This window comes from Thalassophryne amazonica, chromosome 3, assembly GCF_902500255.1.
Source record: "Thalassophryne amazonica chromosome 3, fThaAma1.1, whole genome shotgun sequence".
Classification (NCBI taxonomy): domain Eukaryota; kingdom Metazoa; phylum Chordata; class Actinopteri; order Batrachoidiformes; family Batrachoididae; genus Thalassophryne; species Thalassophryne amazonica.
The window spans coordinates 8,377,591-8,393,833 of record NC_047105.1 but is presented as its reverse complement, the minus strand read 5'-3'; the positions used below and the strand labels follow the sequence as shown (position 1 = coordinate 8,393,833).

Below are 16,243 nucleotides of genomic sequence, written 5' to 3'. Positions count from 1 at the left end.
TAGCAGTGGAATTGTTGGCTTTGTTGCACAGATTATGCAGTCTGGACTATGCCACAGTGTATTATGCACACAAATCCAAATTGTTAACTATTGTGCATACTCTGGCTTGTGGCTGGTACCGGTCTAATGGTGCAGGTCTGGCTCAACTTGGGGAGGCATTCTGAAGTGCAGTCCAGTTGCGATCACACCCCAGACCAATAAAAATAATTATGAGTCAATTTTTCTTTGGAGTGAGTGCACAGTTGGAGAGAGATTTTCTAGGACACGATAAAGCTAACAGCTACCCACATGTGAGCACAAAGATGCAGGTGAACCAATTTTATATAAACAACTGTTCAATTTAACAATTACTACTAGCATTAGTGTTACTTGGATAATGCAGTCTTTAATTCACTTAGCAACATTAAAAACAGGTCTGGTTTATCACCTCAGGGCCCCTTCACACATAACACGATTGACACCTACTAGTGCATGAAGGAGGAATTGCACACCATTTGTGAAAAATTGCCGCCTCAAACACCTTGTACACCTGTCGCTGCAACCATTCACGCACATCAGTGGCCAAAAGACAGCGAATGCCCTGTGCGTGCTCATTTGACCCCTCTCTCGGCAAGTGTCGGCCAAATTCCAGGTGTCACACATAAACATCTAACACCGCTCGCTGGAGATTTAGAAAAGGTGGGGCTATTCGCACTCCTGGTATGAGCGTAGACAACAGGTGACCACATTCAACCTGTCAAAGTGTCAAAGTGCCCCATGATTGTGGTGTAACCTAGCAACACACGCACTCTCTCCTCAACACGTGGCCTGCGTGTGTATCGCATGTGTGTCATGCCCCCTCTGCCCCTGCAACACATGTGGTGTGTGGGGGAGCACACTTGCATGAATTGCTGATATGTATGTACAAACATGATCAGATGGAGACCGGTCAGCTACGTCTGAGTGCACATGACCAGCACGTCAGCACACCACAAGGCTGGTGAATATCATGCTATGCAGGAAATCACCCCGCAGGATGCCCCGTGAGGTGTGTGTCACTGTGGGATTTCCCCACATTGTAATAATTAAAACACATATCACATTTCAATCAATCAATCAATCAATTTTATTTATATAGCGCCAAATCACAACAAACAGTTGCCCCAAGGCGCTTTATATTGTAAGGCAAAGCCATACAATAATTATGGAAAAACCCCAACGGTCAAAACGACCCCCTGTGAGCAAGCACTTGGCGACAGTGTGAAGGAAAAACTCCCTTTTAACAGGGAGAAACCTCCAGCAGAACCAGGCTCAGGGAGGGGCAGTCTTCTGCTGGGACTGGTTGGGGCTAAGGGAGAGAACCAATCAATCAATCAATCAATCAATCAATCAATTTTATTTATATAGCGCCAAATCACAACAAACAGTTGCCCCAAGGCGCTTTATATTGTAAGGCAAGGCCATACAATAATTACGTAAAAACCCCAACGGTCAAAACGACCCCCTGTGAGCAAGCACTTGGCTACAGTGGGAAGGAAAAACTCCCTTTTAACAGGAAGAAACCTCCAGCAGAACCAGGCTCAGGGAGGGGCAGTCTTCTGCTGGGACTGGTTGGGGCTGAGGGAGAGAACCAGGAAGAAGACATGCTGTGGAGGGGAGCAGAGATCAATCACTAATGATTAAATGCAGAGTGGTGCATACAGAGCAAAAAGAGAAAGAAACACTCAGTGTGTAGCGTAAATTTACACTTAGCCTTAGCCAGCAGTTTCAAATTTCCTTCAATGTCGCCTGCTCTGGCCCCCAGAAGACAATTGACTATGGTTGCTGGTGTCGCTAACTTCACATTTCGCAAAACAGAGTTGCCAATAACCAGAGTTTGATCCTCGGCGGGTGTGTCGTCGAGTGGGGAAAAACGGTTAGAGATGTGAACGGGTTGGCGGTGTACACGGGGCTTCTGTTTAGGACTACGCTTCCTCCTCACAGTCACCCAGTCAGCCTGCTTTCCCGGCTGCTCGGGATCTGCCAGGGGGTAACTAACGGCGGCTAAGCTACCTTGGTCCGCACCGACTACAGGGGCCTGGCTAGCTGTAGAATTTTCCACGGTGCGGAGCCGAGTCTCCAATTCACCCAGCCTGGCCTCCAAAGCTACAAATAAACTACACTTATTACAAGTACCATTACTGCTAAAGGAGGCCGAGGAATAACTAAACATTTCACACCCAGAGCAGAAAAGTGCAGGAGAGACAGGAGAGCCGCCAAGCTAAATCGGCTAAGAGCTAGTAGCTGCGCTAAGCTAGCGGATTCCTAAAACACACAAAGTGAATAATGTGTAAATAATTTAGAGGTGATTCAGCAGAGGGAGTGCTTTAGTTAAGGCACGTGAAGATTACACTGTGAAACAAATAGTTATCTAGATAACTAGATCAATCTAACTGTGCAGATTAAACAACTAACAGATACAGCAAAACACTGCTGTGCTCCGGAACAGGAAGTGATACAATACCGCAGTGAGAGCCAACCACCAGTAGAGGCAAGTAAGAACCAGGAAAAAGACATGCTGTGGAGGGGAGCAGAGATCAATCACTAATGATTAAATGCAGAGTGGTGCATACAGAGCAAAAAGAGAAACAAACACTCAGTGCATCATGGGAACCCCCCAGCAGTCTATAGCAGCATAACTAAGGGATGGTTCAGGGTCACCTCATCCAGCCCTAACTATAAGCTTTAGCAAAAAGGAAGGTTTTAAGCCTAATCTTAAAAGTAGAGAGGGTGTCTGTCTCCCTGATCTGAATTGGGAGCTGGTTCCACAGGAGAGGAGCCTGAAAGCTGAAGGCTCTGCCTCCCATTCTACTCTTACAAACCCTAGGAACTACAAGTAAGCCTGCAGTCTGAGAGCGAAGCGCTCTATTGGGGTGATATGGTACTATGAGGTCCCTAAGATAAGATGGGACCTGATTATTCAAAACCTTATAAGTAAGAAGAAGAATTTTAAATTCTATTCTAGAATTAACAGGAAGCCAATGAAGAGAGGCCAATATGGGTGAGATAGGCTCTCTCCTTCTAGTCCCTGTCAGTACTCTAGCTGCAGCATTTTGAATTAACTGAAGGCTTTTCAGGGAACTTTTAGGACAACCTGATAATAATGAATTACAATAGTCCAGCCTAGAGGAAATAAATGCATGAATTAGTTTTTCAGCATCACTCTGAGACAAGACCTTTCTAATTTTAGAGATATTGCGCAAATGCAAAAAAGCAGTCCTACATATTTGTTTAATATGCGTATTGAATGACATATCCTGATCAAAAATGACTCCAAGATTTCTCACAGTATTACTAGAGGTCAGGGTAATGCCATCCAGAGTAAGGATCTGGTTAGACACCATGTTTCTAAGATTTGTGGGGCCAAGTACAATAACTTCAGTTTTATCTGAGTTTCAAAGCAGGAAATTAGAGGTCATCCATGTCTTTATGTCTGTAAGACAATCCTGCAGTTTAGCTAATTGGTGTGTGTCCTCTGGCGTCATGGATAGATAATGCTGGGTATCATCTGCGTAACAATGAAAATTTAAGCAATGCTGTCTAATAATACTGCCTAAGGGAAGCATGTATAAAGTGAATAAAATTGGTCCTAGCACAGAACCTTGTGGAACTCCATAATTAACCTTAGTCTGTGAAGAAGATTCCCCATTTACATGAACAAATTGTAATCTATTAGATAAATATGATTCAAACCACTGCAGTGCAGTGCCTTTAATACCTATGGCATGCTCTAATCTCTGTAATAAAATTTTATGGTCAACAGTATCAAAAGCAGCACTGAGGTCTAACAGAACAAGCACAGAGATGAGTCCACTGTCTGAGGCCATAAGAAGATCATTTGTAACCTTCACTAATGCTGTTTCTGTACTATGATGAATTCTAAACCCTGACTGAAACTCTTCAAATAGACCATTCCTCTGCAGATGATCAGTTAGCTGTTTTACAACTACCCTTTCAAGAATTTTTGACAGAAAAGGAAGGTTGGAGATTGGCCTATAATTAGCTAAGATAGCTGGGTCAAGTGATGGCTTTTTAAGTAATGGTTTAATTACTGCCACCTTAAAAGCCTGTGGTACATAGCCAACGAATAAAGATAGATTGATCATATTTAAGATCGAACCATTAATTAATGGTAGGGCTTCCTTGAGCAGCCTGGTAGGAATGGGGTCTAATAGACATGTTGATGATTTGGAGGAAGTAACTAATGAAAATAACTCAGACAGAACAATCGGAGAGAAAGAGTCTAACCAAATACCGGCATCACTGAAAGCAGCCAAATAGAACGATATGTCTTTGGGATGGTTATGAGTAATTTTTCTCTAATAGTTAAAATTTATTAGCAAAGAAAGTCATGAAGTCATTACTAGTTAAAGTTAAAGGAATACTCGGCTCAATAGAGCTCTGACTCTTTGTCATCCTGGTTACAGTGCTGAAAAGAAACCTGGGGTTGTTCTTATTTTCTTCAATTAGTGATGAGTAGTAAGATGTCCTAGCTTTACGGAGGGCTTTTTTATAGAGCAACAGACTCGTTTTCCAGGCTAAGTGAAGATCTTCTAAATTAGTGAGACTCCATTTCCTCTCCAACTTATGGGTTATCTGCTTTAAGCTGCAGGTTTGTGAGTTATACCACAGAGTCAGGCACTTCTGATTTAAGGCTCTCTTTTTCAGAGGAGCTACAGCATCCAAAGTTGTCCTCAATGAGGATATAAAACTATTGGTGAGATAATCTATCTCACTCACAGAGTTTAGGTAGCTACTCTGCCCTGTGTTGGTATATGGCATTGGAGAACATAAAGAAGGAATCATATCCTTAAGCCTAGTTACAGCGCTTTCTGAAAGAGTTCTACTGTAATGAAACTTATTCCCCACTGCAGGGTAGTCCATCAGAGTAAATGTAAATTATTAAGAAATGATCAGACAGAAGGGGGTTTTCAGGTAATACTGTTAAGTCTTCAATTTCCATACCATAAGTCAAAACAAGATCTAAAGTATAATTAAAGTGGTGGGTGGACTCATTTACATTTTGAGCAAAGCCAATCGAGTCTAACAATAGATTAAATGCAGTGTTGAGGCTGTCATTCTCAGCATCTGTGTGGATGTTAAAATCGCCCACTATAATTTGCAGTGGATCACTGCAGGCTGGACACGCCATGCTAGCTGATGTGTTCATGACGCGAGAGCCTGACTCTTCATGAGACGGGAGGCGGCTGTTCGTGAGATAAGAGCATAAGAGCTCGAGCATGCATCAGGTAATTCATGTACAACATAAAAGGGAGAACAGAGGCTAAAACCTCTCTTTATAACAGAAATGAAGTATTATAAATTGTGGTGTTTTATTAATTTTTTTCCTCTGCCATTGTACATGACTTCCCTTCTTCCCTTCTTCCTTGCGCGAACACAAGTGTGCATGAAACCGCCGCCGCGGTATAAGGCACATGTGTCCCTCCCGACAGCAGGTGGAATGTTTTGTGGTTCCCCATTTCGTTTTTGGTTTGCAGATTTTCTTCTGGTTTCTGCATCTTCGTGTTATGTGTGAAGGGGCCCTTATGAATGACCAGCAGCTGTGTTTGAAAAGCCACATTTTTTTTTTTCGTTTCCCTCCATGAAAACCTTACGTGTGCAGCATGACTGATTGAAAAACCGCTCAGTTATTTGTGCTGGACATGTTTTATGTGGCTTTATATGGAGAGGTGGATGAAATCCTCAGTAATCTGCCACGTGAATGCAGTTGTGTGCCGCCTTTAAAAAATGTGGCATGTGATGCATTTATCATTCATTGTGCCTCTTTGTGCATGCAAAATAGTCTCCTTGCAGATAAAAACATCCAGAAATGCCTCTGTATGAATGTGTGACAGGCTGTCGTGTCATGCATGCAGGGTGATTGCATAATTTATTGGGGTGAGGTATGAGGAGGCAGCAGAGGGCTCACATTTAGTTGTGGCTTTTATCTTTAGATTAAAAAAGTCCAAACAACACCGCCAAGACAATAAAACTACATTGTTCCACCATGAACGTGATGCTGAAATAGGTCCATGAGCATGTTGAAACTGTGGGTCTACTGCAAGATCTCCATCCAAATGCAAATGACACACAAAGACTGTGTCTGTCATGTGAAAAGGCAGAAACATGTCACCAAACTCAGGACACAGCCACAATGGCACAACGTAATGAGTGTGTCGGAAAGACAAACCAACTGCCCCAACAAATGCAGAGTTTCTACACATCAGGATTGATTTGTGCTGCAAACTGTCTTATTTACTGACAGTGATGCTGATAGTGGTAGGTGGGTTCACCCAATAAAGATGAAAGATATGCAAATATGACATTGCATGTGAATGGTTCATGACATCCTATATTAAAAATGCAACCTTCCTTTACAGGACAGGGATTTGCTGTTAAAGACTTAATTGAGGGTATGGAGTATGAATTCCGTGTGTCTGCAATCAATAATTCTGGACCGGGTGAATTCAGTGCACCATCTGAGTTTGTGTTTGCTCGAGACCCTAAAAGTAGGTGTTGATTCATCCATCGCTACATTTCATCCTTACAGTTCTTGCACCTGCAACTTTCAGCACTCATCTGAATCATGTGTTCCAGAACCTCCTGGCAAAGTCCTCGACTTAAAAGTGACAGATTCCACCTACACAACCCTGTCCCTATCTTGGGCCGAACCCAAGTACATTGAGGGGGTTCAGGATGAAGCCAAAGGATATTATGTGCAGATCAGACCTGCAGAAAACACAGAATGGGATCACTGCAATTTGAATGCCATAACCATGACTTTCTACACAGTCAAAGGAATGAAGTCAATGTCCATGTACTGGGTGAGAGTCATTGCTGTTAATGACGGAGGAGAAGGAGAACCACAGGAGCTGGATAATTATATTCTTTCTATGCCTCCTCCTGGTAAGAAAATTAATGTTGCACTCCACATGTCAGATATTGTTAGACAATATTCAAAAATCATTTCTTCACTGAAACAAAACATTATTTAAAGAACCAACTAATGCTTCTTCCAAATTTGTTATTTTTGCAAACCGTATAACTAAACAAACAACATGACTGCACATATAGACCCTGAGCTGACTGTAAGCTTAAATATAGAATTCATAATTTGATGTGGATGCACAATCCTGAACCGTCTAGCGGGTGACAGCGTTTCCCAGGTGGCATCACAGCACATGACTTGTTCCTTCTAATGAAACTCCGGAACAATGTGCAAAATAAGAGTTCAACAGGAACTCCAGCTATAGTCTGATGCAGCACAGAACATGGCCTGGCCCAGAATTTGCAATGGAAGATATTCTGGGAGAACAAGGAATGGAAAATCATAATATTCCAGCAGGGCTTATCTTCCTTCAATCTATGGACATTAACAGCATTAATTTAGATACAGTGCTATACTATCTTAGGTCCCTCTAATAACTCCTGTACAGTAGATGGCGTTTGCACCTAATATCAGTTGTACTTGCCAGAGTTAACAAGAAGTATTAAAGACATTTCAAAGCAGGTTTCCCAAGCCATACATTCTATCAGTTCTTTAATTTCTGCAGGGTTGAGAATCCCTGTTACAAACTATCATATAGTCCTTCACAATATATTTAGTTTTACAAACTACAGCGCTGTGAAAAAAATAGATGTAGAAAATGAATAAAATACATTTCTGTAGCGCTTTTCTATCTGATACACAAATCCACTGCATTTTACACTGATGTCTCACATTCACACATACACACACACACACACACACTGATGTCAGTATGCTGCCACGCAAGGTGCTCAACTGCACACTGGGAGAAACTTGGAGATAAAACACCTTGCTCAAGGACACTGTAATTTTCACTGTCTAAATGGGGAATATTACCAAGAATCACCAACCCTCCAAAACATTTACATGTGCAAACAGAATACACACTGGAGGGATTACATCTCCCAGCTGGCTTGGGAACATTTTAGCACTACACAGTCTGGCTGAGGATAGGGAAGTGTGAGATGAGCTGCTCAGTCTGGTGCTACTGCAATCCCCACAGAGATAAGTAGCAGAAAATTAATGAATGAATGACCAGAATACACTCAAACCCAACAATAACCAAAATGATATTGTATGTCAGATTGCATAAAACATTTAAATAATTAATTAGACTGCAAAAGACTATTACAGTAGTACTGCAGAAAAAAAAAAATAAAATAACAGGTACTAACCTAACAGAAGCATCACTGGAGACCCCATGCATCTCGACACAACCTGTGTCTACCCTCTGGGAAGCGCTACAGATCACTGAGCATGAGAACAATTTCTTCACACAGGCCATCACCCTGATGAACACTTTATTACTGCAAATCAATGAAAAAATACTAACACAATCACTGAAAAACTATTCATACTTCTGTAACACCTACTGCACAAACATGCAGAGCAGCTGACCAACACACAGACACCACAAACACACACCTCTCACATCATTGTTATAAATGATTCTAGATACTATATAATGCCTTTTGCACAATGTCGTACTTAACATTTAAAACATAAGTACAATGAGAGCTGCTGTACTAATTTGGAGTCAAATTCCCTGCATTCAAAAAAACTGATTAATTGGCTTGTATTTCCATTTAATAAATATATGTAGTCCCAATTAAATTAAATTAAATTATCTTGCATGGATATGCTTTTATTGAGTTGAGGCTACAAATATTTATTAGATGGAAATCCTGCACATAACTGAATTGAGTTCATTTTTTGAGTGTGTATGTACACACATACTTGTCCAGTAAAGCTGATTTTGATTTTCATCACATATTATGGAATGAAGGCTTGCAGGCATGTTACCATGTGTAGTGTGCAAGCATTAAAATATTCCATATTTATGTTGTTTTATTTTCCTTTTAGTTCAGTGATTTTTCATGACATGTCCTTTCCTATAAGTAACAAAACAAAAAATTTGCACAACCTGAACGCTCACATGCAAAAAGCTTTATTTAGATACAGATGGCAGTAGTGATGTTTCTTCAGACATAATTAGTGCCATGGCACACCTGCATATTTACTGAAACTACTAATTGCCATCACTTGGCAAAAAAAAAAGAAAGATAAAAAACATCTTGTGGTTATCTTAGCTTAAACAATAAAATACAAACATCAGGTATGACCCATCATATAGTATTATGCTGTGATCTGAATATAGATCATATATAAGTATCTCCTGAAGTGATGCAGTAGGCACCACAGCCAAAAATACCTACAATGATAAAACCACAATTTTATATTATATATATATATATATATATATATATATATATATATATATGCAAATACAACTGTATAAATATATAAATAAATACATATATCCCCATATAAATATAAATACATAAATAGACATATATAAATATGTCTATTGATAAGTTTTCTATCAGTAAAACACAGTTGTTTTCATTAAAATTAATTCCTAACCATTTCATGCTGCTCTTCTCTTAGTGAGACCAAGATTTACAGATGCTAAAATCAAGAGTTTCATGATTGTGAGAGCTGGGAATTCTGCTCGTTTCTACATTAATTTTGAGGTAACACAGAAGGCCACTGAGATAACCTCGACAAGTGGTATCACATGTACACTGAAGTGGTTTGATCCTGTGTCCTTTGCAGGCATCCCCTTGGCCTGAGGTCATCTGGCTCAAAGATGGTGTGCCAGTATCTAAAAAAGTGACAATTAGCAACGCAGAGGGAACATCACAACTTCTGATTCCATCAGCAGAACGCCCAGATACTGGAATCTACACTATCATTGTCAAGAACATTGTTGGCCAAGAAACATTCAGTGTTGAAATTAGGGTAACAGGTGAGTTATTATAACATCAACTTATTCTACAAATATTCTTTCCTGCATACTGTAAATTTAATAAAATATACATATGTTGTACTTGAACTCCAGATGAGCCCAAGCCACCAGGTCCTGTGGAGCTTGATGAGAATGTCCCTGGTACAGTTACCATTTCATGGACGCCGTCCCCAGATGAGAAGCGTGATGACCGGCTGCACTACATGGTGATGAAGAGTGACTCAGTGAAAAGAGCGTGGCACACGATTGCCGACCACATCTTCAACAACAAATTCACAGCTTGCAACATCATGCCGGGCCGAGAGTACAAGTTCCGTGTCTATGCAAAGAATGACATGGGCTCCTCCAAACCCTCGGAATCTCAAAAGTGGCTGATTTCCCGGAAAAAAGGTATTTAAATATGGATGTTTATCAACTGAAGAGCCAATCACGTGTATATATGATAACTGATTTGGGAGAAACATGTTTGAACAAGGAACATGCTAAAGAATGCAGTACCTGGATATTTATCAGCTCTTTCATCTATGGAGTATTACTGACGGATACAAAGTGGTTAATTTATTGTGTATCTTGTATACATGTTTACAGTGCTGTCCAGTGATGACAAGAGTTCAACAATTACAACTAGCGCACACTTTAATACAACAGTAGGTCATATGTGAGCATTATTTCTCTTTAATATTAAAAGCATAGTCTTTTTCGGTTTTTAACCTGTAAGTCAGGAAAGGAGTTTTCTTCTGCACTACAGTAATTTTGTTCATTAATATTTAATTAAAAGATTCACAATCTTTTGTCAATATTAGCAAAATTTTCCTTGTCTGGAAACAATTTAGGATTTTTACCCATGTGGGTTAAAATACAGTGTTAAGGCGCCATGATACACACAAAACACTTCCTGTTTACTTTCACAAGCGTCTTTCAAAATAAGTGCACATTTCAACATGAACTTCTAATCCACTACCAGCGCACACTGATGACATCATCACGGGTAAGATGAGGAAGAGATGAGAAAAACATTGTGAAAACACATTATTTTTTGCTTTTTACAATGTATACTCAACAAAAATATAAACGCAACACTTTTGGTTTTGCTCCCATTTTGTATGAGATGAACTCAAAGATCTAAAACTTTTTCCACATACACAATATCACCATTTCCCTCAAATATTGTTCACAAACCAGTCTAAATCTGTGATAGTGAGCACTTCTCCTTTGCTGAGATAATCCATCCCACCTCACAGGTGTGCCATATCAAGATGCTGATTAGACACCATGATTAGTGCACAGGTGTGCCTTAGACTGCCCACAATAAAAGGCCACTCTGAAAGGTGCAGTTTTGTTTTATTGGGGGGGATACCAGTCAGTATCTGGTGTGACCACCATTTGCCTCATGCAGTGCAACACATCTCCTTCGCATAGAGTTGATCAGGTTGTCAATTGTGGCCTGTGGAATGTTGGTCCACTCCTCTTCAATGGCTGTGCGAAGTTGCGACGACGAACTGGAGTCAGGTCGAGACCCCGATGAGGACGACGAGCATGCAGATGAGCTTCCCTGAGACGGTTTCTGACAGTTTGTGCAGAAATTCTTTGGTTATGCAAACCGATTGTTTCAGCAGCTGTCCGAGTGGCTGGTCTCAGACGATCTTGGAGGTGAACATGCTGGATGTGGAGGTCCTGGGCTGGTGTGGTTACACGTGGTCTGCGGTTGTGAGGCTGGTTGGATGTACTGCCAAATTCTCTGAAACGCCTTTGGAGACGGCTTATGGTAGAGAAATGAACATTCAATACACGAGCAACAGCTCTGGTTGACATTCTTGCTGTCAGCATGCCAATTGCACACTCCCTCAAATCTTGCGACATCTGTGGCATTGTGCTGTGTGATAAAACTGCACCTTTCAAAGTGGCCTTTTATTGTGGGCAGTCTAAGGCACACCTGTGCACTAATCATGGTGTCTAATCAGCATCTTGATATGGCACACCTGTGAGGTGGGATGGATTATCTCAGCAAAGGAGAAGTGCTCACTATCACAGATTTAGACTGGTTTGTGAACAATATTTGAAGGAAATGATGATATTGTGTATGTGGAAAAAGTTTTAGATCTTTGAGTTCATCTCATACAAAATGGGAGCAAAACCAAAAGTGTTGCGTTTATATTTTTGTTGAGTGTCACAAAATTGTTACATTTTGGGTGAGGGTTAACTTTAATAAAATGTAATAAAAATGAATGAATTTACTTTGGGGTAGGCGTTTAACACACTTTCTTCAAAAAAGTTGGTGGTCTGATAATTGGCTCTGGGCACTCATTAGGCCTCATGTATCAACGTTGCGCACTTGTGGTGTATTGTATAAATTTACGGTGTAAATTTGAAGTACACCAAAGTTGCCGTAACATGTATCAAGCAGTGCGCATCTGCCCATTTCCAGCGTACGACTGACGTGACCTTGATAAATGCGGCGGGTGAAAACAATCGTAATTATAATAAACACGCCCATAAATATTCAGACAAACCCTCATATTAACGACATGGAAGCCAGGAAGACGGCAAAGAAAAAGAACTCCACCAATCACGACGCGTGCTAATAGAGCGTCAAAAGCGGCCATCGTATTAATTATTTTGTAGTATAATCAAAAAAGTGTTACAGTGGTCCCTCGTTTATCATGGGAGTTACGTTCTAAAAATAGCCCGTAATACGCGAAACCGCGACGTAGTAAGCGTTATTTTTTACAATTATTATAGACGTTTCAAAGCTGTAAAACCCCTGTAAAACCACTTTATACACTTTCTCAATCAGGCATGAACATTTTCTCACGTTTCTCTCGTGTGTAAACACTCTCAAAGTTCAAACCTTAGTAGAAAAATAAGACCAAACTGTTTTCAGGCCCAAACATTTGTTTGACAAATAAAAATAGAATGTTTTCCTATAAATAATTATGATGGCTTTTAGAACTAACAAATTAAATTTTAACGATCAACGTACGAGGTTGGACACATAAGAAATTATTAATATTGACTGACCAGTATTTCACAGATCGCACCTCTGCGTCCTGATGCCGCGCCTTTTTCCACACCTAATTTTTCAGATTTCTTTATTTTTAAAGTGTATTTCTTTATTTATTTTATTGTAACAAACGAATGGAGAAAACAAAACCTGATTGCAGCACGGGTGAAGGGAAGGACAACACTACAGTTGTAATTATTAATTTCATTGTCTAAAATGATCACACCACATAAAGTTAAGCTCAGCGCTGCTCTGGCTCCAGGCTCTGGAGAAAAAGGTGAGCAGCGCTTTCTTTGCAGTCAGCGCTGTGGCCACGGATCGTGCTCGATAGACCAGCAATCCCGCAAAGGCGGGATTTGTATTGATTATTATGTAGTATAATCAGGAAAGTGTTATTTATTTAACATATGCATTGATTTGTATAATGGCACTGTTTATCATGTTGATAATTTACATTTTTATGTGGATTCCAGCGCTGGTTCATTTTGGTGTATAATTTACGCCACCTCTCAACCTGGTGTATATTTTCAGCGCAGCGTACGCCAACGACCACATTGATAAATGCCAAGTAGCGCAGCCGTTTTGGCGTGCACCCCATATACGCTCAAATATCGCCATACGCACGTTGATACATGAGGCCCATTGTGTGGATACTGTGTATTTGTGATGGAAACTGCCAAAATAAATGCTTCCCAGCAAAAGGGAGGGACAAAACAAATTTTTGGATGTAACATAAAAAATGTTATTACTTCATATCAATTAGAGTCAGTACAAATTCATTTTGTGGCAAATAAAAAGGGAGTATGATTTTAATATTTCTGTGTAGGCTCTCAATTGTCCAGGTGGTTTCCATAGTAGAGAAGCTTGAATCTTCGACCGGACTGGGTTGCTTGATGCGAGGACGTGTGAGGTCGACGATGTGTGAGGTCAAAGCAGTTTCAGTCTTTTGTTCATGGTAATGAGTCATTCACGTCATCTGCAGAGTCGTCAATGGAGCCATCAGGAGAGGCTTCCGTCCCATCATTAGGAGGGACAGCTGCCCTGTCATTAGGAGGGTGCTAACTAGAGCACAATAGGTGCTAATTAGAGCTATTGTTTAGTCACTAGCCTATAGCAGTCTGCCTCTCTGTAGGAGGGGTCTGGTTAGGTTTAAAACTCCAGCTTTTGTGACTTCTTGATTATTCTTCTCTACAAGAGTCAAGACAGAAGTCAGACCACCAGAGCAAGAATTTTAGCCGAGGAAGCTTCTGCGATTTGAAGCGAAACGTCCTCGCGTCAAGCAACCCAGTCCAGTCAAAGATTCAAGCTTCTCTACTATGATTTTAATACAAACAACAGAGTGACACATTTTGGAGTTTATACAATAAAATCCTTTGTGCACCATCATGAGTCACACTTGTGTAAAATCCTCAAATAGACTTTTTTTCAATACTGACCATCTTCAGAATAAGTCATGTCATTGTTGTGGTTTCTAGAGAAGTGATATACAAATATATGGTCATGATATATATAAATCATTTCAGCAGCATACACACATGCGCCCTTTGTTTCTGGTTTGCTTTGATCTATTTCTTTACAAATCCATAGCACATGCCAAAACCCTTATATGCCCAGAAGGTAAATTCTTTTTAACGATGCAACCACAGCTATGGCAACCTGACGCATGCTTCCATTGCTTGCGACACTAATTTAATGCTGTGATGTTTATAACAACTTTTTACCCCACAGAAAAGTTCATTTTGAGAATGCCGGAGACAAAGCAGTGCGACCTACAGTGTCCTCCAAAGTTCCTCGTTCCGCTGAAAATGCACGCTGCACCACAAGGTTATGAATGCTACATGACCTGCGCTGTCAAAGGCGATCCAACACCTCATGTGACGTGGCTCCGCAACAACATCAGCCTGAATACCAACACCAATTACTTCATCTCCAATACCCATGGAGTTTGTTCAATGCTCATACTGACGGTTGGCCCCAAAGACACCGGCGAGTACAAGGTTGTTGCAGAAAATCCTCTGGGCAGGGCAGAATGTGCCACGAAACTGACAGTCAGAGGTGAGATGTTACCAGCATGAACCTGTTTTAATTTGTTAAATGCTGCAGACACAACTGCTGAACTCTAATCACTGTTTTTTTTTTCCTCCCAGAATAACTCAACATGATGAAGATGATTGAAATGTCCTAAAATCAACAACAGACAATGAATTATTAGTGACAAAAATACAGAGCCAGCCCTGCCAAATGTAAAGCTTTTTAATATCACATGTTAATATTTTCATCAGCTGCTACTCAACAAAGATTAATTTTATTCAAATTCACGTGCAAAACTACTAATGTTGGTAAATGTTGCTGAAAACCCCACAATCACAATTTGTTTATGTTCTTTCTTTTTTTTTTGTCTTCTAATATTAAAGAGTAATAAGAGACATGATGCTTCTTTGAAATATTACTCTGACAGAAGGTTAAATCAAATGTTATGGAATATAAATCTAATACTCCCTCAAACTTCCAGCACAATTTAATACATGGACATTTAAATGCAAAATTTATTAAACAACATAACTGAAATTTGTTGGAATCAACTGTATTTATGAAATACAGATATGAGAAAGTTTATACGATACTGATTTGAAAATGTTCTTGCTGGGAAATTGTGTGTGGGCTTGATGTTAATAAATATTTCATGACGTTATGATGTGTAATGTCATATCTGTGGTAGAGTGTGCATCATTTCCAACAAACTAAGACAATACATCTATGCCAGATTTTTCACTTGTTGCCATGTATGTGGACACACACACACACACACACACACACACACGTTTTAAACACACACATATATATATACAAGGGTAGGCTGAAAAGTGCTAAGGCTCCCCATGAAGGAGTAATGCATTAACTGCATTATCGTGAGCCTTAGCACTTTCAGCCTACCCTTGTGTATATATATATATATATATATATATATATATATATATATACATATATATATATATATATATATATATATATATATATATATATATATATATATACACACACGTACATTCAGCAACCACTGCATTAGGTACACCTTTTCAATTGCTTGTGCAGCTGGAACATGTGGAACCACATCGTGCTGCTGATGTAGAGAAAAAAAAAAAAAACGAGCTGGAACATGTGGAAACACGTCGCGCGCTGCTATGAAGAAACAAAAAAATACATGCCACCAGCAGGAATCAAACCTGCAATTTACAAAAGCTCTGATTAACAGAAGGAAACTTTACCACTGCACTACCATCACTAGCCTATAACACCAGCGTAAAATGACTAAAAACTACAAGCAGATAAACGTATTTAAAAAAATTTGACAAATTAGGCATGTAGATGAAGAGGAAGTCTTTAATTA

The 16,243-nt window shown here is 40.0% G+C and overlaps 1 protein-coding gene across 1 annotated transcript in view; it reads left to right on the top strand.

Moving 5' to 3' along the window:
• The window catches only part of igfn1.1 (immunoglobulin like and fibronectin type III domain containing 1, tandem duplicate 1), a 90,249-nt gene extending 75,076 nt beyond the window's left edge, over positions 1–15,173 (top strand). The window contains exons 20-26 of the mRNA XM_034167521.1: positions 6,399–6,527; positions 6,616–6,924; positions 9,494–9,579; positions 9,662–9,854; positions 9,948–10,244; positions 14,584–14,910; positions 15,003–15,173. Coding sequence (XP_034023412.1) covers positions 6,399–6,527; positions 6,616–6,924; positions 9,494–9,579; positions 9,662–9,854; positions 9,948–10,244; positions 14,584–14,910; positions 15,003–15,007 — 1,346 coding nt within the window. The 3' untranslated portion in view covers positions 15,008–15,173. The remainder of the gene's footprint in view (positions 1–6,398; positions 6,528–6,615; positions 6,925–9,493; positions 9,580–9,661; positions 9,855–9,947; positions 10,245–14,583; positions 14,911–15,002) is intronic.
• Positions 15,174–16,243: the final 1,070 nt, after the last annotated feature.